The 27679-nt window shown below is 45.9% G+C and overlaps 1 protein-coding gene across 1 annotated transcript; it reads left to right on the top strand.

Annotated features, from left to right (window-relative positions):
* The first annotated feature begins 1990 nt into the window (after nt 1-1990).
* Nucleotides 1991-26866, top strand: LOC125748724 (immunoglobulin superfamily DCC subclass member 3-like). Its single transcript, XM_049025227.1, is given in 15 exon segments — nt 1991-2321; nt 10301-10508; nt 10510-10607; nt 11468-11612; nt 11881-12011; nt 13647-13784; nt 14463-14621; nt 20680-20845; nt 21609-21859; nt 21958-22122; nt 22852-23040; nt 23698-23814; nt 25332-25461; nt 26435-26570; nt 26774-26866. Coding segments are annotated over 15 exon segments (2178 nt in total). The 5' UTR covers nt 1991-2269.
* Nucleotides 26867-27679: the final 813 nt, after the last annotated feature.

Genomic DNA, 27679 nt, shown 5'->3' with positions numbered 1-27679 from the left:
CAGCCTAGATTCTGCAGTCAGGCCTGTTCCTCATGACGACTCATTGCCTGTCCCTGTACCGCCACATGATGGTCTCGATTCTGTAGAAGGTGATGAGGAGTACGGAGAAGGTGCAGCTGGTTACAGTGCAGAATCATCTGATACTGATTACATAGCTGATGAAGATTCAGAACCGGAGACTTTTACACAAGCAGAGCTTAATGATCTTGTTCGTGATCTAAATCTATCAAAAGAGTGAGCAGAACTTCTGGTTTCAAGGCTTAAGCAGAAGCACTTGCTTGCAAAGGGTGTTACTGTAACTCAATATAGAAAACAACATCATAACTTGACAATGTTCCGACAGCTCACTGTGCTACTGTCATGACATCAATGTACTCTTCAACAGTTTGTCACAAGAACATGTTCCATCTGAATGGGGTCTCTTCATTGATTCAATGAAAAGAAGTTTGAAGGTAGTCCTGCAGCATAATGGCAATTCCAAACCCAGTGAACCGATTTGCTCATTCTGTTCATCGAAAGGAGTCCTACGAAAACATGAAGATACTGCTTGAAGCAATCCGGCATAAAGCGCACGAATGGAGCATCTGTGGCGATCTAAAGGTCATTGGCATGTTGATGGGAATGTGAGAAGGATTTACCAAATACTGCTGTTTCCTGTGGCTGCGGGATAGTCGATCTACTGCGGAATATTATATCAAACGTGTCTGGCAGCCAAGAGGTGCTCACGAGCCAGGAACAAATGGTGTTCAGGTTCTGCCTCTAGTTGATCCACGTAAGGTATTTTTACCTGCTCTCCATATCAAGCTGGGCTTGATAAAGAACCCTGTGAAGGCCATGGGTAAAGTTAATTCACAAAGTTTTCAAAACCGGGCTGAGAAATTCCCAAACATAAGCCTTTATATATTTACATATTTTACCTTCATGCTACAGTGATGCTGTTGTTTTAGTACACAATACTTGCAATGACGGTATTAACTAGCATTACCCATAACTCAAAAAGTTGACGTGGCAGAAAAAAAAACTGAAAACAGTTGAGGAATCAGCGTGAAAATGATGATTTAAAAAAAATTAAGTTTTTTGTTGTCCTGTGTAAAGAATAACAAGTGAAATGCTGATTTCATGTTTGCTCATCCTTATGGAATTGAGACATATTTTATCTGAAGTAGCAACTTTATTTGTTCATGATTTGTACTTCAGTAGTAACTGAGTTATTACTAAATATTTGTGCCACATAAAGGAAAATGTTACTGGCTAAGTGATAGGTAACAATACTATGGGAAATATTCAGCTATAAAAATACAGGAAATCAGATCAACAGCAGAGCTCAAAAAATGTTTTGTTTTTTTTTTTCATTTGGCCGTCAGTTGGCTGCTTATGGTCACAGTCAAACCGCTGCACTTCTGTTCCTCAGAGGCTACAGAAAAATCAATATGGAATGTGTCCTTCGGGGCCTGTAGGTGTCAGAACCTAGATCGCCTCAGTTTAAATTAAGAAGAAACAATATAGTGGTTTGAATCAAATTTGGCCTATTGAACTGTGGACAACCGAGGGGAAAACGGGCTGAAATTCCCAGTATACTCAGTATAATGCAGTTTGTGGATCTCAGTAGTTTCAAATTTTCCGTGAAAGGTGAGTCAGCAATCCCCGACTTTCAGCTGCCTTCTGTAAATTTGTCAATTACAGATTATTGGAGAAACTTTAAAACTTTGCAAGACACAGAAAGCCCCCTAAACACACAGTAAAACTGTGTGACTCCCCCGGACGCCGTCGCATTCCCATTCAGACGCGCGGACCTTTCATTCCGTGCGTGCGCGCGCGGCGCCGCCCTCCTCGCAGCCTGTCATTGGTTCGCTGTCTGCAAACGTGCCTCCGCTCGCGGACGGTGTCGTATCAATGCCCATTCATCGATCGTGTGTTAGCGGGGACAACAATAACGCTGCATAACTAATGCTCGCCGTCCCTTGCGGGGGTCCTATTGAACTGAGGCTTGGACCATTCTCAAAGTGGGTTCGGACGGGGCCAGCAGCCTATTCTGGCCATCACTGGACAAGAGAAATAAAACAGACGCAAAGATGCATTCTTGAATGAAATTCCTTTCGTGCATATCGAAAAGATCGTTTAGAAGACTTGTGACCATTATATGTTTTGCATTTAACCTTGTTGAATTTTTTATAGTCAAGACTTTCCGTCGGTTCAAATGTAATTTTCTAAAGGGTTTCTCAATAGACCCAGCTGTTTATAGACCTGATACTGGATTTGTTTCTCCATCATGAACACCTTTTGCATGTTCCTGGTATTTTCACTGCTGGTCTTCGATTCAAGTAAGTTGTTTTTCAATATGTATTAAATTTGTCTTCGCACAATTTTCGTTTTGAAAGAAAATGTTGGTTGAAAGGGATGGATGACACGGCACGCTACTGTCTCTTAAACTCATTTGGTTTTTATATAACTTTGCACTGCATATCTTCTGCGAAATGAACCGATTCGAAAATATGTAATGTAAGGTGTTTGTGTTGAAAGTTACAAGCACCGTTACAGCGACGAGCGCCGTTTGTGGACTGATCTCTTCTTGTAATTTGCATTAATTTTCTTTTTGAAACCTACGGGTCAAATAAAAATGAACACAGAGATCTGGTTTTAAGTGTTGAAAATGTTGGCAACGTAGTGAGAATAAAAAAAAAATCAACCGCATTTAGTGTCTGTCACCTGCGGTAATCAGCCTTTATTACTTTTACAACCAGTAGTTAATCTTCCAGTTTTACTCCCAAGAAGAGCACATGCTCTAAGAAACAAATTAAATAAAAACAATTTAAATGGTAGTTTCCGTTTAATCATCTGTGGGCTACAGAAAACAATTCAGTAATATGGTGACTTGTTAAATCATGCATATTTAGCTGCGAAATCCGCTGGGTGGGTAGCCAGTTTTACAGAATGGGCTTTAGTAAGTCATTCCATTATATTTAGGCATTATATTCCGTCTCTTGATTGTTAAATGCAGGTCTTCCCGTGCATTGAAGAAAACAGACTATCTTAGACAATCTCAAGTCCGTAGTTTAAGCGCAAGTTCACGTACGCGCACAAAGGGGCTGCGAGCGCACTGCAGCGATTTCTGCGCCTCCAGGTTTATTCCGTTTTATAATGACGTAGGTACTCAGTATACTTAGTGTTATAAATAGTATTCGGCGGTTAATTCTCAAATGCCACCTCCCAACCTTTACAGTTATGTATGTCGTGTGTTTTTGGTGCGATAAAACGAAATGATTGCGACTTTGTATAATGTGTGAGAAAGAAAATGAGACTGGGAATTAGCTAATTAACGTTTTTCAGAACGTATAACCTAATATAAAAAGGAACTTCGTTTTTTTATGGGTGCTGTTTATTAAACTCCACATTTTGACGAAGCTTAGCCAATATCAAATTTTGTAATAAAACTAAATAAATAAAACTGTTGCATTAACTTCTGTTAATTTTGATAACCATCATCGTCCACCTGCTGTGTCCTACCTGATATGTGATTACTTAATGTGGGGAATTCGCACTTCCATTCAGAGATGTGTTATTTATTTGTTTGATTATTGTATTGGTTTGTTTGCGTTAAACCCTGCATGAGGAGAAACGGGACACAGCGGAACACGAAACCTCCGTATTATGTAAGATGTTCGGTAAACCAGTGTTTGTGGGCGTAAATATGTGATATGTGGTTATATGTGATTTTTATAACCAATTATTAGGATTCTTTTGAGTTTTGTAGAAGTTAAAACGTGTCTTTTTGTAGTTATCACGACACTTTCATGCCAGTTAGAGAAACGTACTCTTAAGTAATTCCTTTGTTTCAGCAATTTACACGCAGCACCTTTTAAACTTTTCCTTTTATATATTCAAGACGTTTATTTCTAATCGCGGAGGATGAATATGCGACATTTTTCTCTTCCAAGGAAATCTGACTCGCGCCTGCTACCCCGGAGAGATTTTAAAGGCATCTCTAATCATAAGACCTCAAATTATCATTAGACCAATAGATAAAAAATAAAAATTAGTGCAGCTCATAGCTCATTAACATGAGCAAGCCCAAGAAACCAGACATTTAAGCGATTATTAAACTGATAATAGACTTTATTAGTTCACATAATGAGTGTAATGATATTACAAGCTATTGTTTGGACCTAGTGATGTGGAAAACCACACTTGCTACAGGGAGTGCTTGCTCCAGTCCAGCCACTGGAGTCACACATTTCAGGGAACTAATTTTCCAAATTCCAGTTAGGGTCAGAACCTAAAAAACAAGGGGATTGCCAGTGTCCCCCAAAGCAGAGGGCAAAGTGATGAACCTCATCTCTGGCCTCCCTGGCATGGAGGTGGGGGCAGATTAGCCTCTTCATCCCACTCCTGGACAGCAGAGTAGCTGGGGGACTGACTGGTAGATAATGATAAAAGCCCCCACCTCACACCTTACACCAGAGCTGGTCTTTTGTGGGCCTCCACAGATTGAGATCTTATTAAGGAGGACAGTAATCCTCCCTCAGCTGCCCTGGACCATGTCTGCATACACAGAGTCCAGGCACATATTGGGTGATCTTAATTCAACAAGACACTGCTCTGATTCAGTGAGATAATCCACAAGTCTTAAATCAAAACGAATCAGGCCTCCCCGCTCTCCTGCAGTGAAGCAGTGCGACGTCTCTATTTGCCATCGGTTTGTGTAAATATGTGCTGAGCTCCAGAGATTAAATATCTTCATCATTTGATGTAGCCCTGATTCCGTGGTGTAGATGAACAGATGTGGATCAGCAGAGGATGTTGTCCAAAAATCTGACTTCTTATAAAACCAGCTACGGACACTGGAGGAAAACTTTGGTGTAAGTTGAAAAAGTTGAAAAGGTTTAATAATACCAGCATTTGTTATGCCAAAATCATTTTTCTGATTCATTACAAGAGGAATTTCAGTTGACAGTCACTGTTTTTATCGCTCGTTTAGTAAATTGTGCAGCATGTATTCTTAAATCTATGAAAGGTCACTGCACACCCAAAATACCCTAAAATTAAATTAGTTCGTGCTTTGATTGTCCCTGAGAAACTGCAGTTTCAATTTGAGTCAAACACTGTAACGGAAGCTGAACATGATACCATGGAAAATAAAGGAGAACAAGGCCGGAGCCTCGATAAACCAGTGTGCTTGTCATAGTCACTCTGTGGCCTCTTAGCTGTGACCATTTTTTTGGTTCATTTTGTGAATCTTTTCCTTCTTTCCCAGCTTTTTGTGTGTGAAAGGGAAACTCACTCAGCCTTATGCTTATTGTGGAAAATATCAAGGTTATCCAACGGGTAGATTTTCAGTGTAGTGACTTCAGTGTCTTCAGTCTAAATCACCGATGTTCCACATAGACATTTTTTATTGCCTATAACGAATAATTGATAAAACTCTCCTTGAATCACTGATTAAAAGATCTTCACTGAAGAAAATAATTGAATGAGGTTCATGCAAATTCAGATAGCGCTGTAATTAATTAGAGTGTTCCTTGGCCGGCCAATCACGTTTCCTGGGGCGAGGGTAAGTAATTGCGAGGCTGGGAATTCTAGTCTTTGGCTTTCATTCAGGAGCGGTTTCCTGTTTACACAACTTTGAATTTAGCGGCCTCCAGTTAATGATGATCAATCTCGTAAACAATGGCGCTCGTCCTATATTAGCCTGTTTGCAACGCACGCCTTAAAAGAGCCCACAGCAGCCCAGAAGAGAAGGAGTTTAACTCCCATTACGGACACAAAGCCCAAGGCCTTCACTGTACACTGCATGCTGTGCCACAATTGGAATGCCTCTCCTAGGTCCCCGATGCCTTCCCTGCACGTCCTGCTTTCAGCCATTGTTTACGTCAGTCCTCCAGCCACTTTAATGGGGATAATGGGGGGGTGGGAGTGAAAAGGGGAGGGATTCTCAGGGTGCAAATGCATGTGTAATCCTCACAAAGGCCTGTAATACATTTTCGGGTGGGGGGGTGAGAGGTAGGGAAAGAAAAGAAAGTTTACATAAAGGTTTTTTTTTTGGTGGGGGGGGGGGGCTTTTTTGGTCAGCCAAATTAAAAATGCACTTTTGAAACCCGTTTGAGGAATTCATTTACGGGGAAAAAAAACCTTTTGTTTGAAATACAAATATATGAACTGAACGCCTACTCCTTTATATGCCTGTATTTTGTAGGGTTGCGATTTAAATTATCATTTAAAATGCATGCATATTCCATGCTATATTTTAAAGTCCATAACCTCAAATATTTAGTGATGATGAACTTTCTGTCTCGGGTATTGGGCAGAGCATGTCGTGGAATCATATTCAAACCTCTAAGTACAGATGCAGGTCCTTGAAATTTGTACTGAAATTGAATGAATATTTTTTCCCACTTTGTTGGCTTCAGTTAGATAAAGCAGAGGGGAGCAGAACTGAGTGTTTGACCGATTTAAGATTCAGATCCTGGCTGATACTTAGGATTTACTGGCTCCTACTCGCATCCACGAGAGACGCAGGGAGAGAGGATGCAATCAATGAGGGGATTTGGTAGTGTTTGCCTTATCCCGGCTACCCTGAACCCCCTTTTCGTTTTCCTGGGGGGGCTTAACGCCGTGGCGATGACAATGGGCTGAGAAGTTCACGGGCAGCCATGGAGACAATGGGCGAAGCAGGGGCGGAGGTGACCAAACGCAAGCTGTCCGCCACCTCCATCCCCGCACCAACTCTCTCATGACCCCCGAGGGACTGAGGTCACTGACTGGGATCGTGGCAGTTTGGGGGGGGGGGGTGCTGAACCTCTCTCCTCATTATTCACACCCAGATGGGGGGCGAATTCATCCCCACGGTCACACGCTCAATCACACCCGGAGCACAGGAGTCTAAAGATACGTCAGCGGCCCTGGGGGGAGGGGAGGGGGGGGGAGACCAGCAGTTGGAAAATATATGTGTGTGATGCTGTGATGGAGTCGTGGTATAAACCTTCCCAAACGCTTTAGTCATTTGTCCCTGATGTATTGAAAAGCTGCCCTATATTAGGCATTTTTAACCCATATTCTAGGTATCTGAAACCATCACTGTCCCTGGGTCACCCCTTCAAAGGGACACTTCCCGGTGTGTGACAGAGGGCACGCGGCTGGTGAGGTCACAGCGTGTGCTGTGTGATGCAGGTCTTGCTTGGGACGACCTCATTAACACCTCAGCAGACCGGAGCTCAGGCCACAGTGTGTGACTTTGCAAAGACGACTCAGGATGTAGGTCATGTGCCCGTATGATATTTGATAGCTCAAAACGCCCTGAAATATCTTACTAGAAAAATTTGGTGAGGATGTTCTGTGAAAAGATCTCTTGCTGGAAAACTGGACCTATGTAGATTTGTAGCAGATTTTATGGTTGGGGGGAAAAAATCAAAGTAAATTTATTTAACAGTTTTGTCTTCTTTGACATGAGGCATCCTGTCCTGCTTCTCACCCAGCCAGTAAAATGTCCATTTCAATATTCTGTTCCCTCATTGCTGTGGGGGAAAACATCTAGCTTGTGTTACACAAAAACCATGGACTTATGTGCTCATGAGATCCAGGAAAGTTTAATTTAGATAAAAAAAAAACATTAATTAAAGGTTGGAATGGTAAAAAGCGCACCACCCCCCATATGTGCTGTCATCTTAAAGCCCTAACTGTCCTGTTTAAGAAACAACAGGAGTTTACAGTGTGGCATATGTAGTTGGCGATACATGAGAAAAGACATAATAACCTGTGTAGGGGACAAAAAGTAATTGCTGGTTTTCAGGAGGATATGTGCAAAAGCAAGTATAAGAGCGGTAAATGGGATGTCTGGCAGACAGCTGTCAGCGCCAGGTGATGACAGGGTGAAGGGGTCTCTGCAAAGCACTGACGATGTAAGGTGTGGATGGAAAACCAGGGAACCAGCAGTGGAGGCTGATCATCTGAAACTCTATCGATTTCATGTGTGATGGCAGAGTGCTGTTTGCCTGAATTATTATGATTTTTTTTGATTTTCTGAGTTGGGGGGGGGGGGTGGTGGTTGGGGGACTGGGACTGATGGGTTCAGAAGGCAGGACCGGCAGAAGGTGGAAAAAGCCCCCCCAATTTCACATCTCATTGCGCAAGTTCAAGTGCAACTTTCGATTTCTCGAGCTCCGATTATTTCCATAACAGCTGTGGGAGGGGCGACGGACATTAGAGGGGTCAGAGCCGCGACTCGCGGACTAGGGCGAATCTGCAGTCTCTGCCCCCCCCTGAACTGGCGAGGAGAATGGGGCAGGGGGAGGGGGGGGGGGGCGCGGGCGTGTCTGGCAGTGGGATGGGTCGGGGGGCCTGGTTTGAGTGATCGGGTGGCATGGGAAAGTCACCCCCAAGTTTGAGTGAAAGGGAGAATCTGAAGTGGGGGGGGGGTGTGGGAGAATTGCTAAGAAGGGGGGCAGATGTTTCCTTCGTGCGAGCATTGATGAGACTTGGGGGCCAGGCGGGTGGGTTGGGGGTGTGTGTGGGGGGGGTGGCGTGCCATCAGTAGACTGCAACCCCCCCAAACTCATCTCAATAGAAGTCATCTTAACTTGACCCCCCAGTCCTCGGTCTCCTCTTCCCCAGCCTAGTCATTGTGCTGGCCTCTCTGGCTCAATGGCTCCATGGCATCTGCCCCCCCCCCCGCCCCCCCCACCATTGTAAAGGGGTTGGGAGATGAAGCGGGGGGGGGGCGCTGTAGATCTCGCGGAGGACGAGGGCAACACTAACAGAGCTATCAGTCAGCCAGGGGAACGGTGTCAAGTGCAAGTTCACCCCTGAAAAATTTATGCAAACAGCCCTCTGTCCTCCCCTCCCAACTGCACGCATCTGTTTTGAGGCCCCCTTCTGTGCTGTTGTCTCCTGCCTGCCCCCCACCCCAGTATGGGCTGAGTCTCTGTTCCCCCAAGAGCGGAGCTGTTACCAGTGAACGCAGCGGTGAGCCCATTTTGCAGGGCAAGACGAGTCTCACTTTTCAGGGGCCTGCTTTGTGGGGATGAGTTAGGGAGTCACGCATCTCTCCCCAGTCCCATTCAGCCAGCGCCTCATGGGCTTTTAAGTGGCGGTGCAGAGCCGCGGGGCCTGTGAGCAGCCGTCCTGCTCCTCCTCATCCCAAGTGAACATGACTGATCTCCAGCTGCAATTAAGGCTCTATCAAGCAAATGAGCGGCTGGTTGAGCAAAAACCCAGGCCGTAACGGGGATGTAAACCCAGAGACACGGGGAGAGACGACCGCCTTTGTGTAAACTATTAATTTTCCTTTATTCCATTGTCATTAGCATTGTGTTGGCCGTAATCACCATGGCGATAAATAATTTTCAGGCTGACAAACTCATATTTCAGAAATGAAACATAACAAGTATTAAAGCGTAATTTATTCTGTTTCAGAAGTTTCCTCTCTACGGGGTGTATAACCGCATCAAAGGCAGAATTTGACTTCAAAGCTTAACGTTTATAATGACAGATAATGCACTGTATACATGCGTGTTCAAAGAACTGAAGGGCAGCACATATCGCTTTCATCGTCAAAGGAACAATCGCTGATGGTAGCGACTTTCCGCGAGAATGGCGCACATTTTTATTTTGAGTTAATCTCATTATAGCTTTCATCGCCGGCTTCCTATTATGGAGCTGAAGGCTTTGTGGGAAAACCTTTTCAAATGATGCCTCCTGAGTGTACAGCTCCCAACTACATATCTTTGTAACTGGTCCTCGTTATCATGGTGTGATGTTCTGTAGTGAACACATCGCAAGAGGTGGTGACAGTCTCGGAGAGGGTGTGATGTGCTGGAAGAGGTTCTATTGACAACATTGGTTGGTGGCAACCTTTGAGGAACGTCCTAGTAAATTTACCACAAAATGCTCCTCTGATCTCTATCTGGCCAGCGAGTTTAGTGTTTTGAAGTCAGCCACAAAGAGTACAGCTCAGAGCACAGGTGTCCTCGGCTCCACCACTGGTGTGTTGATGGAACTTGGCGCGGAGATACTGCATCAAGACAGTCAGACCGTTTGTTTTAAAACCAGCCCTTGTGAACTTCAGTCAATTAAAACCCTGACAAAGAGCTTCATGCAAACCTCGAGATGTCCTGGCATGACATATAGACAGCCGGAAATTGCTTCCCTCATAATGCTGATTTGATGTTTTCAGCCACGATGGAGTTGTATCAATGGCCAATCATCTTTTTTCGGTAGCTACATTATTATATCTGTATGTTATCGGTGTGATTTTGTGTAACGCATTCTCACTGGATCCAGTGCTGATGACGAAACTGTTCTGTGGCAGGCGCAGCTGAAGGCTCTGAGCTGGCTTTCCTCACGGAGCCTGGCGACGTCATCGCAGTGCGAGACCGGCCCCTGATGCTCCACTGCCAGGTGGAGGGTGAAGGGCCGATCTCGGTCACATGGAGGCGCAACGGGGTACCCGTGCCGACGGGGGAGAGGGCCGCTGTGCTGGCCAATGGGACGCTTCTGATTAAGAACTTCCAGAAGCGGCGGGCCGAGCGACGACACCGATGCCGGCGAATACGACTGTGCGGCACAGAACCGATACGGGATGCTGGTCAGCCGCAAAGCTCGGGTTCAGCTGGCATGTGAGTGTAGCGGCACGGGTCCGAACATTCAAACACTCCTGTAAATGAGATGAATACACCCTTCATGTGGGTTTATCCTGTCATTTTACACTCCTCTGGTTTCATTTTCACTATCTATAGGAGTATGAGGCGTGTGAATCTTAAGATTAACGGAGGACTTTCGCTAACACTGACCAAATAGTGGTGGTTTTAACTTTCCGCTGGCTTGTAAAATTATGCACGGGCATTAAAACATCTCACACGAGGGCTTCTTTGTAAGAAAGGTGCTTAATTTAACTGTGCAAAACATACAGGAAGATTTAAGGAAGCTTCATTTTTCATGCTCGTGAATATTTTAAATGTGAAAAGTTGAAGTACTAGGACAAGAAAGCAGAAACATCTGAGATTCTTTTGGTGTCATTTTCTGCATCCTTTGCCCCATCTTCCCCTTCCTGGTGGGGGTAGCACAGTCAATAACAGCCTCAGTTCCATTTGCAGAAATAAGTGACCTTTTCCCTCACCCATTCCCCCTTGACCCCCCTTTATCCAAATAAAACCAGTGGGGGGGTTAAGGGGGTTTCCACAGAAATGTGGCTGTCACTAGGTTGGATGGTGCTTCTTCCTCTGGGCTAGAGGTTACCATAGCGACGCACTTTAGTCTGAAGACAACCCGCGCGCCACCAACAACACACGTATTGATTCCGAGGGGAAAAAAATAGTGTTGATGTTGGCTATGCTGATAGGTTTTCTGAAATCTTGGAGGGACGGGATCGGTATCGTTACCTGAGTGGGAGATGGGGAACAAAGGTCTGAATGGGGTAGAATGGCGCTGAAACCACACTGGGGGGGAAAGTTTCTCAGTGTCGTCTTTCCTATGGCAGCTCTTCCCAAGTTCCACCTTCACCCAGAATCGATGGCGGTGGAGCAGGGCGGTGTGGCGCGATTCCACTGCCAGGTGAATGGGATTCCAGAGGCCAGTATCACCTGGGAGAGGAACAGGACTGCCATCAGCACTGAGAATAGCAGGTAACACACACACACACACACACACATGCATAGACCTGTAGTCATATCTTTGTGGGGACCGCTCGTTCATTTCTATGGGAAAAATGCTAATCCTAACTATGACAACCTTAACCCCTAACCAGGGTTTTCATTTGGTCCCCACAAGGTAAACTATATCTGGAGATCACCCACACATACTTACACACAGGGTCCCCACCGTTGTCCCCTCCCATGCCCCGTGATGCTCCTGTGCCCCCTTGGCAGTGCTGACACGTCCCCCCCCCCACAGGTACACCCTGCTCCCCACCGGCATCCTGCAGATCACGGGTGTGAGGCGCGAGGACAGCGGGGTGTACCGCTGCGTAGCCGCCAACATCGCCAACACCCGCTACAGCCTGGAGGCCCAGCTCCAAGTCACCGGTGGGCATCCTGCCCGCGCACTGCATGCCTGGGTTTTTATCGTTAACGAAAACCGAAACTACTGTATGACGAAACATTTTCTTAAACTGAAATAAGATACTTTTCATTACTGTTTAAAATACTGTTTCATTTAAGTAATTTGTTTTATTTTTGATGGAACATGTTTTAGCTACTTTCAGGACATTAGTACTTAATGTGCATTGTGGATTCATGTAGGAAGATCAGACACATTAAATAGCTCTAACCATAAAAATATAATTACTAAAACTTGAATTGAAAGTAAAATAAATATAGACTCTCCTCTACTTACGAACTTTCACCATTACAAACTTTCAGACATACGAACGAAGAGGACTGTAAGTCCAAACTGTGTTCATTGGGCCCCCGTTTCATGTCTGCAACATAATTTTTTTTCTGCTCGCCAATTCCGCCCAGTATGACTTCTGGCCGCTACTCCCAGTCTGGGTTACTTGCGTATCCCCTTAAAATGATGTTGAATAACAACTTAAGAACATTTCAAGCTGCGAACGGCCGTTCGGAACATATCTCGTTCGTAAGTAGAGGAGCGTGTACATTGAAAAATATCTTTAAAATAAAAATTCATAAATCTACACTGAAAATGACCTAAAATGAAACTGAATTAAAACTGAAAATAAAAGAAAAATAAAAACTAAATAAAAAAAAAAGCATTATAATTACAGTGGAGCGTACTGTCCACCTGCTCCCGCGTTTGGCCCACGCGGAAATTTCAGGGGAACTTCACTTCTCCATCTTTAATTTCCCAGAATGGGGAGAGCATGGATATTTAAGGGGAAGAGGGGAGGGTCACATGGAGTCATACACTGGGGCGAGATATCATTCCTGTTGGTTGTAGTGCAAATGAAAACGCAATGGATATAAATTCACAGACATATAAACATAATATGCCCCATGACATTTTCAGACATGGACATTAAGACACAAAGACGTGATGGTAAATCCCCTGATTGGTAGAGAAAAACAGTATAAATTTGATTTGACAGTTTAGCATAGAAGCAGAATGTGTAAATTCAAAATTATAAGTCCAAAATTATTAGTCTTTGGGTTGGGGGGGCGGGCAGACTGTCCAAGGGTGAAAGAGTATGAGGGAGAAAGCTGTTTGTAAACCTCACTGTCCTGAGTTTGGGAGGATTTGCTGTGTACGTGCTGGAAAATGGGAGGCTGGAGACAGTGGCCATGACTGGGGGTGTTTAAGTTAGTGCTTTTTGTGCATCTTGGTTCATATCCAATCCATCTGTCCTGTAGATCAGTTTGCTGTCGGGTTGCAAAGGGGCTAGTAAATTTCCAGAATCTTTCCATTACATGGGAAGGTAAGCTGGGTAATTTTGGACATATTCTAAGTTGGATACTTTCCATGGGAATTACCAGGAATAAATGGGAATTAATGGAAAATTCCCAGAAGTTTACGACCCTAGTTTGCTATCATGTGGATGCCGAGTTTCCTTTGCTCAGTTTTAACGTCTGCGCCTCGTGTGTCGTCACATTAGGGCCGACTGAGAGTGTTGCGGCGTCACACGTCTGCACGCTCTGGCAGTGCAGGAGCCTCCTCACTCACTCTTCATCTCTTGCTCCCTCTTCCTCCCTGCCCTCATGTAGTCGCCGCTCCTCGACTGTACAAGGAACCGGTGATCCTGTCGGGCCCCCAGAACCTGACCTTGACGGTACACCAGACAGCCATCCTGGAGTGCATCGCCACTGGGAACCCGCGGCCCATCGTCTCCTGGAGTCGACTCGGTGAGTCTCGCTGCTCACCTTTAGGGTCACTTCTCATGGCAGCAACAACAAAACACATGCAGGACTGTGCAAAAAGTCTGAGGATGTCAGTGAAATAAAGAATTTAACAATAGAATATATGGAGATGAACAGTAACAATGTAAAAAAATAACAAAAATTTCTTGCGTTCCCCAAAGAGGTACTGATATGTCCTTAGATGGCTAGAAGAACTAGAAACCTCTTCTCAGGGGCACCCAGATAATTCCCTCTATTCATTAAATTTCACTGCCGGCTCAATCAATCAATTAATTAAAATGATTCTGTATTGATTAGCCAGACATGGTAGGCTAGTGTTTGAGTCAACAAATGCCGGGAGAAATGGATGGTCGCTGCAAATCTTGAGGTGACCTTACGAGGTTTTGAAATGGCCACAGAGAGATAATATTGTAGTTTTACACCATGATGAAGATGATTTGAACATGATTGTCTTGGGCTGCCTGAGACTCTCGCACGGTGCTGTACATCCTATCACAACGCTGCTGTTAGTTCTGCTTCAGCTCACAAGACACACGCGTTGAGTAAGATGCGACTGATGGAGCACAGCTGTAAACAGAAGGTGCTGCTCAGTGATTCCTGCTGTGTCTGGCGGTCCTGCCCTGACTCTGAAGCCCGCCCCTCCGCTGCGCGTTCTCCCCACAGACGGCCGCTCCATTGGAGTGGAGGGCATCCAGGTGCTGGGAACCGGCAACCTGATGATCTCCGACGTGTCGCTGCAGCACTCGGGGGTCTATGTGTGCTCCGCCAACCGGCCCGGGACCAGGATGAGGCGAACCGCCTTGGGCAGGCTAGTCGTGCAAGGTGAGCTCCCCATGGTGAAGAGAAATGATGATAATGCTTTATTTGCACAAGTACAGGTACATTGGGATGCTTCATTTCACATATCCCACTTCTCCTTTGAGACACACACACACACACATATGTACACAGCTGAGAGTAAAGCGGGGGTTCAAGTGCAGGGTCTGCTGTTTATCCCGTTAAGGGCTTTGCTCAATGGCCCAACGGTATGACTATAATACTGAGGACAGGACTTGAACGCCAACCTTCCGTTGACGGGCCCAAACTACATTAAAGTCTGGGTCAACCGTCAAAACCATCAAAGTTGACTGTTAAAGGGGCAGTTCACCCCAAAACTGAAAAAAAGATGTTTAGAGGGGCTTTAGTGCTATCTGACCATCTAGATTTTTCTGCTGGGAGTTTTGGAGATATCGGCCATAGGAATCTCGATTATTTTGAGTAACCGGGTGTTGATTTCTGGTAAGAGACTCTGCTCTTGAATTTTTCACATGTACTTTTCTGGTGCTTAAATCACCACAGAAAGAATGTCATTCAGTCACATTGTCAGCTTGACATTTTTATGGCTGGTATCTCCAACACTAGGCAACTTCCAGTAAAACAACCTAGATCTACTGATAGCACTAAAGCCCCTCTAGAACATATCTTTGGGTTTGGGGTGAACTGGCCATTAACTGATGATCCTGTTCCAACTTAAGGCCCTTTCAGTTGAGGGTAACCAGTCTGCTCTAGGTTTCCTCATCCTGGGCTGATCCTCCAAGCCTTAATGCAAACCCCCGTGTGCTCTGAATGGGCTCCCTTTTCCATGCACTGCAGCAGTGTTCAGCAGAGACAGAAGGTCATGGTTGTGGGGGCGGGGACGAATTAATGAGCACGGGGGATGGGAGGGGGGATATTTGGACAGGCCAGACTATATTAACCAGCCCTGGATACGACCGTGACCTTAGGGACGAGTGGGACGGGGGCTCAGCAGCTGCCCTTTGACCTGCCGGTTTTCGTAATGAAGCTGCTGCATGGATGCATCTCCAGCTGCCCCAGCTGGACGGCCCAGTGCCCCCATATCACACGTCTGCAGACTGACAGGGTCCCTCTGCATACAAGCTGCCATGCACTGCATCTATACATCACGCCGGATGTGCGCTTTGCTGGTAATTACGGACTGCTATTGATGGCCAGGTAAAGCAGCGTATTTATAGACATCAGCACATGCACGTACCGCAGACTCGTTTGCTACTATGTGAATTTACAGTGTGAGGTTTCATTTTAAGTTCTGTCTCTTTCAACATTTTTATCAACAACGCAGAAAAAAAAGAAAAACAGGTGAATGTCAGTCGCTTTGTGTCTTCCTTTGGCCACTGGCTGCTCCTTGACCCAAACAATCGATAGTACCCTTTATCAGTCCTCCACAGAGAAGTGTCAGTGTCTAATATATTCATTAATTTATTGATTTGGGCAAAAAAGGAACAAAGGCCCTTAGCTTTTCATCCAGAGCGTTTCTCGGACCTTAAGGTCCTACGTGCTTCGCCATGGATCCCGAATGAACGTCAATACGTCTGAGTCGTACCTCACTTCCAGGCTTTTATCTGTTTATTCTCTCGTCTTTGCGTTTCCCGGTCTCTGTTCTACTGTGTTTCACCTTCCCTGCAGATAAACAGGGTGTCCATAAAGCCTCTTTGCAATTTCAAAAAATTATTAAAAACGATCTGTGGAAATGATTACAAAATCAGATGTATATGTTTAATTTTTTTGCCTCATTTAATACACCTCTATATGATCGACGTTTTCTATATGATCGACGTTTTCCTCAGACGTTCTTGGTCGCCCACTCCTCCCTTTACCGAACACTGTCCCTGTCTCCATAAATTGATGGACGTGACGGTGGATCTCTTCCATATCTAGTTCTGAATAGTTCTGCAAATCCGATTTTGTTTCAATAAACCGTTGAGGAGTAGCCATTTTTAACGGGGTTATGTACCTGAAATACATAAATGCAATGTGATTAAAAACTTTGATAACCACTGAGTACATAGAACGAATCTGATGAAGATATCTCATCAATTGCCATTTTTGAAATTGTAAAGAGACTTTATAGACACACTGTATTTTACTTGTTCTGAGGTAAAAAAAAAAAACTATTAGAATTTGAATATAGTGCTTTTCAAAAATCTTAGGCATGTTTAAAGCTGTTTATCTGGGTGCTATGTATATATTTTCCTGGAGAAAAACCACAGCACTAGAATATGTCCAAAATAACAGTAAAACAATAAAAACAAACAATAGTTTCCTTCATTCTTCAAAAAGTTACAGAGATCTCGCTGGACGGCTCGATGAACCTCCTGGGCACCTCAGCCATTCCATGTATCTGTTACAATTCACCACCTGCTCAATTAATTAATTAACTTAATTAGTTAAATGACTTGATGGGATATTCATTAGCTGAACATGGTGCGCTAGTGGTTGCTACATATCCCTGGTTTCAGATATTGATTAAAAGGACACATATTAACAAACATCCTTGTTTTCCCACCAACATGACGATAATTTCTTTTGCCTAAAACTTTTACAGAGTAATGTGTAATTGAGTAACCATTCACAAAACTATATGTATATATTGGGTATGATATACCCAAATTGGTAGTATTTGGTAAAAATAAGAAATGTAATATGTTCTTTTAAATAAGGTATATTTTATGTCCTGGCTTGTCTTTATTACCTAGGACACATATTTATTAGTGTTGTTTCCTGTGTGTGAGTTTAGGTCAATTTCTGTATGTACGCCATCTGCCTGCTAACGCAGGAAACACTGTGAACTTGGACAGCCTTTGCCTCATGCTGGGCGTCTCGCAAATTCAAGTTTAAGGTCTGTCTGGCCCGGCCCTGTTTATGTATATCCCCCCCCCCCCCAAGGCGATCTGGTCCATCCTTTCAGCCTCCTAGACGCTGCCACACCCCCGTATCCCCGGTCTGGTCTGGGACCTGTGGTCACGGTCTTAGGGGATATTGAATGCCGTCCTGCGGGCAGGTTGAGAGCGAGGCTGCTGGGACAGATGTAGGGTGGGGACAATGGGTGGCCGTCTGAGAGACTGAGAAAAACAGAGAGAGAGAGAGAAAGCAGAGAACAGGGAATGGGGGGTGGGGTGGGGTGGGGTGGGGGTAATTGTGTCAGAGTGAAGGATCACCCCTGACCTCTGACCTCCACCCTTGTTTCCCACAAGGCAGAGGGAGAACAGCTTTGGTGGGTGGTGGGGCTGTGACGATCCGGAGAAGAGTTGTGATTGGGAGGCGTGGCCGGAGGGGCCTGGCTGGAAAGGTTTGCTTCAGCGAGGCCCGTGTAGAAGATTGATGGCAGCGGGCGGAGAGGTGATGGTCTTCACCTCATCACAACCCTCTCGGGTCTGTCTTTCTCAGCTGGCAGTCAATGTTCAGGGATAGAACCGAACGACTGTCAAGTTCAGGGTCATCAGACGCTGAGAGAGCACAGGGTACAAAGGAACGAGGAGCTTTGTGAGCGAAGGGAGTCGGGCCGCATGATCTTCTGCAAAGAGACCTTCAACTTCGGGGGGGGGGGGGGGGGTGTGGCTTGAGCGTGTTGTTCTCTGCTGGTTTTAATTGGACGTTACGACGGCACTATTGAATGGACGTCATCCTCAACGTCCGTCCATAAACCTTCATTCTGGTCCCAGTCTCGGGGGGGGGGGCCTGCAGCCCCCCTATCCCAGGCAACACAGTGTGATCCGAGGGTCCAGGAACACAGGCGTGTCGGTCTCCAAAGTCTGGTGCGGATGAACAGTAATCTGGTGCCACGATGATGGACAGAGTGCTTCATAGAGAGAAAAACCAAAGCTGCCCAGGGTCACCACATCTGACCCGGTTCGGCCTGACCGTTTTGGACGGGAAGCCCAACTCACCGATAAACGATTCCAGTAAAGTTCAAGTGTGAAGGGCTCTCGAGGGGAGGGAAGCGTGTCTTACTGGCTAGATTCATTACACAAGCCCGTCCCAGCACCCCCTCACCCCTGGCTCTGACACCCCCCCCCCCCCATCCCTTTCTTCAGACTCTAATTCAGAGGCTCTATAGGGACCTGGAGAGTCCTGCATTCAGCCTCACAATCAGCTGAATCTATCTTCTGCTTGTGGGGAAACTAGCAGCCCTCAGCCTAACCCTACCTGCCCCTGGATCGCTGGGGGGGGTGTGCTGTTGTACCTTCAGTGAGTAAACAGAGACGAAATATCGAGGCAGGAATCCTGCACCATTCCCATTGGGCAAAACTACCTGAAACGCTTTGTAGATCCAAGGCAGCCGGTTTTTACAGACTGGTTTGTGTCATTTAATATCAACCAGTTTTTTTCTCTCTGTGATAAAATTGTAATTGTTTTAAGTTTCTTCTTCTGTCATCATCTTCCACATGGTGTTAGAAACTATTTATGGCTCCTGTAAGGAAACTCCATTTGTTCTGAAGTGGTTAAACAATTATGTTTTGTTTTAAAAGTGGGGGCTGAAGTTGAGAGAATTCTCCTAGCTGGGCCCTTGAAGGATTTCAAGGCTACAACCTTCATATCGTTAAACCTCAGGTTAAAATACACATTTTCAGAAGTTTTGCTATGGTGGCATTCCATTGGTGTCAGCGAAATATCATCATTTACCAGGGGTGACTGCATTTGTACCAAAACTGAGATGTTTACTGGTGTAACCCTGTGTTGTGTTAGTTTTGAAAACAAGAAACTGGATTTCATACAAAAGTTGTTTACATTTTTGTCACCATGAATTTGTAACGGAATTCTTAAGTGCGGCATGCAGCACGGTCAGAAAACTGCCGAGTTTCTAAATATAAATTTGATGTTTGTTTCTGTCTTTTCCTGGAGCCGTTTCAATACAAATCAAAATCGCATCACCCATATAAATATTGCAACATATGTGTAGTAAAACATTTTTTTTTTGCCCAATTGGTATCATGGAATTTGAAAGTTAACAGCGTTGAAACGAGTGATGACAAAAACAAGTTTCTTTAAAGTTCGACTTTTGCGAATTTTATGGACCGCTCTAATGAATAATGTATTTGTTTTTCATCTGAGAAAGAAAGGGGTGACTGGGCCCTGGGGGTGAAAGCGGGGAGGAATAAAATTCATCACATGATTGATTAATGGCCCCCCCATTGAAGCTAACCTCCCCCGTTCCCCCCTCCCCCCCCCTTCCAGTAGGACCCTCTTCCCAGCATCCTCACAATAGGCCCAAGAGAAAGCTATTATAGTGGGGGGAGGGATGGCAATAGATCAATGAGATGCAAAGGGCGGGGGCTCCAGGTCTGGCGTATGTACACTCCCATTGTGTTTTTATTGAACCGGGTACTGGGCCAAGTGGTGAACCCACATCTGTCCCCTGCGTCGAGTGGGAAGCAGTACTCTGCTCCTGCCCCTCACTCGTCTTCCTCCAGGTCCCGCTTGGGGGGGGGGGGGGGGGTCGCACTTCTCTGCAAGTGACCGGGGGCTTTACACCTGCCTGTCCGATTTTGGGCTTCGACCCCTTCACACATAAACCGTTTGCACAGAAACCTCGATTAATATGATGTTTGAGAAATATGGATGCAGTCAGATACAGCCCTGTTATGATCTTCTATATGCAGAAAAGTCAGAATATGAGTGTCCACTTGAAACAGTTTGGGCATAATAGATAAAGCTGATTGCGGACTGTGGGCTGGTGGCCCAGTATCGCACCTCCTACTGTCCATCTCTCTGACTTATTGTGCAAACCGATAAAGTGCTTTTAATGGCAAATGCAATACCTGCTCTTTGAAATATAGGTGATGCCACATTTCGTGATGCTATATTACTCATCACTGAAAGGTGTGTGCTGCCCCCTGTGGGCATGTTTGTTAACTGCATGATACCCCAAGCAAATCTCATTGGAATTCAGCTGCAGGATGCCTTATAAACATCACAAATGTGCATCCCCAGCCAGAGCATTTAAGCTTTGTAAACACACTGGGCTATTTTTTTATATATATATATATATTTTCCCCACACGTAATAACCAGTTTGCTTCCTTGCTGTTTATGACCCTATCCAGCTCCGCCTGAGTTTCTGCAATGGCCGCAGTCTGTTTCCAAGCCAGCAGGGGGCAGTGCTGTGTTCACTTGTTTGGCTCAGGGTGTCCCGGAGCCTCATCTGATCTGGCTGAAGAACGGCAAGATCCTCACCCCGAAAGATAATGTCAAAGTCACCAATAATAATAGGTGTGTTACAATTTTATCTTGCGTTTATAGATAATGTATGAAGATGCCAGAAAGAAGGAAACTGACTGAATCGCTTGCAGGCACAATCTGCTTTTTCTGTCTGTTTATGCAACGACTAAAACATTAAACATTATCCCGCTATTTTCATCTAAGTGACTGAAGCACTGATCTATTCAGATACTTATATATAATATAAAACACATTTTCAGTGGTGTAGACAAACAAAACTGCAAACCAACACTTTAGGCCTGTACAGGCTACAAAACAATATCACACGTTACTGGAATTTTTATACTGAGGAGTTGCAATAAAGATATGAACAGAATACTCCTTTGTCCTGGGTGGGTTACGAAATGTAACAGTATGTCTCGGTGCGGGTTTAATGCCCTTTGTCACGCTATTGTTTCAGTGCAGAAGGTTTCACCAGTTGGGGGCAGCGTTGTGGTGCTTCTCACAATTCAGATAGCCTTTACTTGCAATATTCAGGACGCAATCGATGCGTGGTCACGTGCAGTGTCAATGCGATGAAAGTCTTAGTTTGTTCGCTCCTCCAGGTGATGCGAAGAAGCAGAAAATAAAAAAATAGCACAATGCATTAGCATATTCATACATATCCGCCACAGATAAAAAAGAAAAGTATATTACAATGTAAAATATACATACATAAAACATGCATTAAAATATGCATATATGAATGTCGGTTCTGAATGTGCAGCTTAAGTAATGCGTCGTGTTCATCACTCACTTTTTCCTGCATCCGCAGCACTCTGGCTGTGACTCGCATCACCTCGGAAGATGAGGCCATCTACCAGTGCATCGCCGAGAACAGCGCTGGAACCAACCAGGCCAGCGCCCGCCTGGCGGTGTCCCCAGCCACCGAGCTACCCGAGGCCCCCCGAGACCTGGTGGCCACCGCCCTCTCGACCACGGCACTGCAGCTCAGCTGGGCGCAGCCGGCCGTGGAGGTCACAGACGGCATCATCGGATACGTGCTGCACATCCGCAAGCTGGGCGGTGAGGACGGGGAGCGCGGGCTTGTGGGGTGGGGGGGGGACTCATTAAGTGTCCTCCTTCATTTCACCACTCGCTGACTCTGCACGCTCCTCTAACAGAGCCGGACACCAGCGAGCTGCAGGAAGCGGTCAGTAAGACCACGTTTCAGCATGACATCAGCAACCTTGAACCGGTCACCACCTACTCTATTTACCTGAAGGCCTACTCTCCTCTGGGAGCCAGCCAGCAGTCCCAGACGGTCATCGCCACCACACTGGGGGGAGGTAGGCCTCACAGCTCTTTTCATGTCTAGAGTATAGTATAAGAGTATAGTATGAGTATAGTATAAATATACTATGAAATGTTTTCCTTTTATGCTGCACTCATTAAATTGTTCCAATTTAAAAACTTTGTCAAATTGTACCTTTAAAATGTCTTTCACATACATTTTTACAGTCCCTTGCAAAACTATTGAACCCCCCAAATAATACATACACATATTCCTTCTCTCAATATAGTTTTTTTTTGCAAACACATAGTCTCTCATAGTACAAAGTCAACATCAGTTATGTGTCAGCTAATCTTTTAAAGAAAATCAAAAAACTGAAAAATGCTGCTTGCGTAAGCATTCAGCCGCAGCACGCTGGTATTTGGCAGAACCCCCTTCTGCTGCAGTAACAGCTCTGAGTATTTTGGGGTGAGTAGCTACCAGCTTTTCGCGCTGCTTTGCCTGACACTGTATATCCTGTTTATCACTCACATCGTTCAGGTCGTACAGCTGAAGGTGACAATAAAGATTCCTTAACGCTGATTGTCCGTAACTGTTTTACTGATTCATGTTTTGTCTCCTCCTCCTCCTCTCCCTTTTCTTTGCACCTCTCTCTCTCTCATTCCTCTTCCTCCTCTCTTGTTCCCCTCTTATTTCCCTTCTTTAATCCCCACACCCTCTTCACTGCCTCCCCTCTCCATCTTTGCTACTTTCATATTTCCACATTGCTCTGCCCCCCCCAAAGTGCCCCCCGCTCCCAGCTTCTTCACCAAGGTGCTGAACGGCACGGCCGTGCAGGTGTTCTGGGACCCGCCCAGCAAGCCAGGCAGACTGCAGGGCTTCAGGCTGTCCCTCCGCAGGCTTCCGGAGCCGGACTTCCAGGAGCCCGTCGTGTTGCCGGCCCACGTCACCACGCACGTCATTCCGCAGCTAGGTCTGTGGGAAACGGCACGTCCGTGCGTCCCCTCACGCGACAGCCCCCAGGAAACGATGATGCTGCTGATTCAATTCAGTTCATTTCAGTTTATTTTTATATAGCGCCTTTCATAACAGCCCCAAGGCGCTTCACATGGGTCTGTAATACATTCCTACATTATTCATACAGAATAATACAAAAAGAGGTGACTGGCTGCCCAGCACCCCCCAGGCATGCTGACACTATAGAAAACTGCTTCCTAAAAGCAGGTGTAAGATGTGGTCAAAGGCAAAGCCAGAGTCCAGCGATGAGTCGGATCTGTGTTGGGTGGCAGATTGCAGGCTGCATCCACGATGGTGCAATTCGCACTGATGATAAACTAAAAGCATTCCTGAGAAACTGGGAAAGTGAGATATTACAGCCAATTTGCAATTTTACATACAAACCCTTCAACTACAACTGTGTTTGTGATGAAGTAGGCATTTTACAGCAAAAATGGCCAAATGGGATTAGTTTGAAAGCCAGTTTGGGATTATGCTTTTAACTGGGATAGTATCTTTGTTTATTAAGTCATGCAAACTACTGATATTACTTGCCTTAGGATGAGTATGTCACCTGTACTGAGCAGCAGGTTACGGATTCTGGCACTGCAATAACATCTTACACGTCTTCCAGAGCCTACAGCCATATACGAAATGAAACTGGTGGCGTACAATGGAAATGGGGACAGCAGTGACACCACGCAGCTGGTATCCATGGCCGGGGACAGCGGCAGCGCCAAGTCCAGCATGGGTAAGTGTCCATCTGGTGACAGTGTCTAAGGGGTTTGTGATGTCTGTGGAGGTATGGATCTGAAAAGTCAAAGCGCACCAAAAAACACCGGAGAACCCAATGGTAAAAGTTTGCTTACAATTAAATTTCTCTGGGGGGGGGGGGGGGGGGGGGGAGGAGTACGGTAAAAAATAGATGGCAGATAGCAGAGCTTTAGCGGGCCAGGTAATAGTGGCTTCTGGTTTACCGGCAGTTTGGCTCAGCTTGGAGCTCAGACACAATACAGGCCAGAAGAATTTGTATAGGAGCAACTTGGTATAGATTAGAGAGTGAGAGGAAGGGTAGCGTGAAACAGAGGGATCGTGTACCGTTAGTCTCCACACCTGGAAAATGGGTCGCCTGTAACGAGCCGAATGACGGCGAAGTTGGAAATGAAGCCTAGTTGTTCTGTAGATCAAACTGTCAGGGGGGAGGCTATGGGGGGGGGGGGGGGGGCTGACAGTGCAGCACACAGTCTCTTTGTTCCTCACCGTCCCTGTTTAGATCAGGATTGTCAGTGTGGCTGCTGTGTACCTGAGCTGGTGAGGTTCACTCTCTCTCTGTTACTAACACACACACACATACACAGGCTTGTAATTATATCTTTGTGGGGACTCTCCATTTATTTTTGTGGGGAAAACATCCTATCCAGCCCTGACCCTAACCATAGAAAATACAAGACTTTTTAGTGTTTTGATTGATCAGATCAGATCAGAATAACAGGTTTTTATTACATTGTGGGGAACATTTGGTCCACACTCACACACACACACACGCATATATACACACACACACACACACGCATATACACACACATTGCAAACCTCATTAGCATTCTGTGCTTCTGAGCATCTTAATAAGGACTGTAGCCGGAGTCATTGATTCACAGGCAAGAAGCGAAACTATTTCAGTGACGGAGGCAGGGCAGAGGTGGTGCCGCCTGTGCATGACCTCCTTTATGCCGTGTACCTCCATGTGCCCATTTTCCTCTGTTCTGCTCGTGTACCTTTGCTTTGCCCGTGTACCTCTGCTGTGCCCGTGTACCTCTGCTGTACCCTTGTACCTCTGTGTGCCCGTGTACTTCTGCTGTGCCCGTGTACCTCTGCTGTACCCTTGTACCTCTGCTGTGCCCGTGTACCTCTGCTGTGCCTGTGTACCTCTGCTGTACCCTTGTACCTCTGCTGTGCCCGTGTACCTCTGCTGTGCCCGTGTTCCTCCATGTGCCCATGTAACTCTGCTGTGCCCGTGTACCTCTGCTGTGCCCGTGTACCTCTGCTGTGCCCATGTACCTCTGCTGTACCCTTGTACCTCTGTGTGCCCGTGTACCTCTGCTGTGCCTGTGTACCTCTGTGTGCCCATGTACCTCTGCTGTACCCTTGTAACTCTGCTGTGCCTGTGTACCTCTGCTGTACCCTTGTACCTCTGTGTGCCCGTGTACCTCCATTTGCCCATGTATCTCCGTGTACCATGGCTTAACCATCGCCTCTCTGTCGGCTCAGGTGGTGAGAAGGTGTGCAACTGCAGGCAGGATGGGGAGGAGTCCATGGCGGGTATCGTGGTGGGCATCCACATTGCCCTGGCCTGCATCATCTTCTGTGTGCTTTTCCTCATGTTTGGATACCGACGCAGGTGAGAGCTTCAGGTTCCTAAAACTATTTCAGAATCAAGGCTTTGAAACTCGCACACAGTTACCCGCCGCTCTGTGGAAGCAAGTCGATTGTGTCTGTTCTGGGCTTCTGATTTCCATCCGCTGACCCACAATGGTGTCAGAGGGGGTCTGCAGCTTTTTCCAGGCAGCACAGGGACACCCTAGATGGGATGCCACTGCCGTGCAGGACATACAAAGCAGACAGACACCGATCGAAATGCCTGCAAGTCGTTTGACTCTGGGCGGAATCCCACACAACATGGGGAGAACGACTACTTACAGACAGTGTAGGCGGGAGTGGAACCCACTGCCCCAGGGGTGTAAAGCAACAGTGAAGTAACTCCCAGTGCCATTCTGATCTGGAGCTGTGAAAACATTATATGTTGAGGAAGTTTTCACAAAAGTAATTCATTATAGACAAAATCTATATAAATATATAATATATTATAACAAAATCTTGGACTGGATTTTTACTTACTGGTTCTGAACTATCAGAACTGTCATAACCTTTGCTTATGTTGTACGGTATATCTGATTGCTCCCCAATAATGATCAAGATACGTCCAGACTGACTTACATCCTCATCTACGGAAAGTTACCTGGACGTAAGTCGAGGGTCAAGGTCAAATTTATTTATATATAGCGCACGTACCTGATTGAACTTAACTTTCCACGGATTATTTTTGTGAGTAACTTCCCCAACATGGTACGTACAGGACCTCCTGTACTTACGGATAATATCCTTCCAGGTGAGAGTCACTGGGGTGGTCTGTAGCCAGTCCTAGGCAGCAGGGGACCCAAGGCTGAGGTGCACCCTGGATGGGATGCTGAATATTCATAATAAAATGCAATCCTGATAGCACACAGGCCTTGGAGCATAGCCCATTCAGACATGAGTAAAGCCGGCTGTAGCCACAGGGCTGACTCAGCATTCCTTCCCCCCCCACCCTCCAGTCTGTTTTGTAGGAAGGGAACCCAGGACAGCTGGTCTGTGCCTCAGGCAGGCGAAGGAGGCCACCAGGGAGAGAGAGAAGGAGATCCGAAGGAGGTGGTCGCCCGGGCTCCGGAAGCCATAGAGTTAGTGCCTCAGGTGAGCCCCACCTTCATCCGTAATTACAGTGTATCATGAAAACCTTATTTTAGCAAAGTCAGTTAATAGTTAATGCTGTGTGAATAGCAGTTATAGACAGAAACTCCTTGCTCGTTTAACCCCCTCTAGTGGCCGCTGATACACTGCCAGGTGTCGATACCCTGTCGTTCCCTAAATACACACCCTTTGTTTCTCTTGTGCAGGGTGGAGATGGGCAGTGCCAGTCCCATCCAGCCCAATGCCAGGTTCTCATCGAGCAGCACCCATCAAGCCAATCTGGCACGGGCACTGGCTAACACCCCTCCCCCCCACCTCATGCTCCACCTCCAGCAGGGGGCGACCTTCATCTCAGCCCCTTACTTTGCCTGTGCACAATCAGTCAGACACCACTGAGAAACCCTTTACCTGTAACCTCGCTGCCCCCCTTACTCTCATTCTCTGTAAAGTGGCTATCATTCGCATTCTAACTATACCAAAGCAAGATAGCATTTGTATTTTTGATTCATTAATTTAAATTCAAAGGATCTACATTCTTGATGAGCAGTTTATGTGGAATTGCCGACACTGGCCTTTAATATCACATTTATTTACCCCATTTTCACCATTTTCGAAGGGTTAGGGTTTAGGTTAGGCTGCATTTTCTTCTGCTACCATGCCATGTAGTACATACACTATAATTATTACCAAAGTATCTACTAAAACCAAAATGTGCACTTAAAAGGCTCTTTTTGGTAACATTAGTACCACTACTGCTGTGCTGTCAACATTTTAAAGGCAGGATCCCGTTTGTTATGAATGCGATAGATGAATGGCTGCATCTGTTTATGCATCCTCCAGCCATTTATGCATCTTCTAGCCGCTTATCTTGTCCAGGGCTCTTGAGGCCTTGAGTCTATCCCAGACAGCACTGGGCACAAGACCAGGGTACGTCCTGAACAGGATCCCTGTCTGACAGAATAATATGACATTACAAATCTTTCTGATGAATTCTTCATGTCTTGTCATGTGTTGTATAGGCTTTCATAATTTATAAAGAGCAGTACCATACAGTCTGACTGATTGGTGTACAGGCGAATGGGGTCGCTGTAGAAGCGGCTGGCCCGCCCCTT

The sequence above is a fragment of the Brienomyrus brachyistius genome, chromosome 9 (assembly GCF_023856365.1).
Source record: "Brienomyrus brachyistius isolate T26 chromosome 9, BBRACH_0.4, whole genome shotgun sequence".
NCBI classification, from domain to species: domain Eukaryota; kingdom Metazoa; phylum Chordata; class Actinopteri; order Osteoglossiformes; family Mormyridae; genus Brienomyrus; species Brienomyrus brachyistius.
Note: the sequence above shows the minus strand (reverse complement) of the source record. Positions and strands in the feature narration are given on the sequence as shown.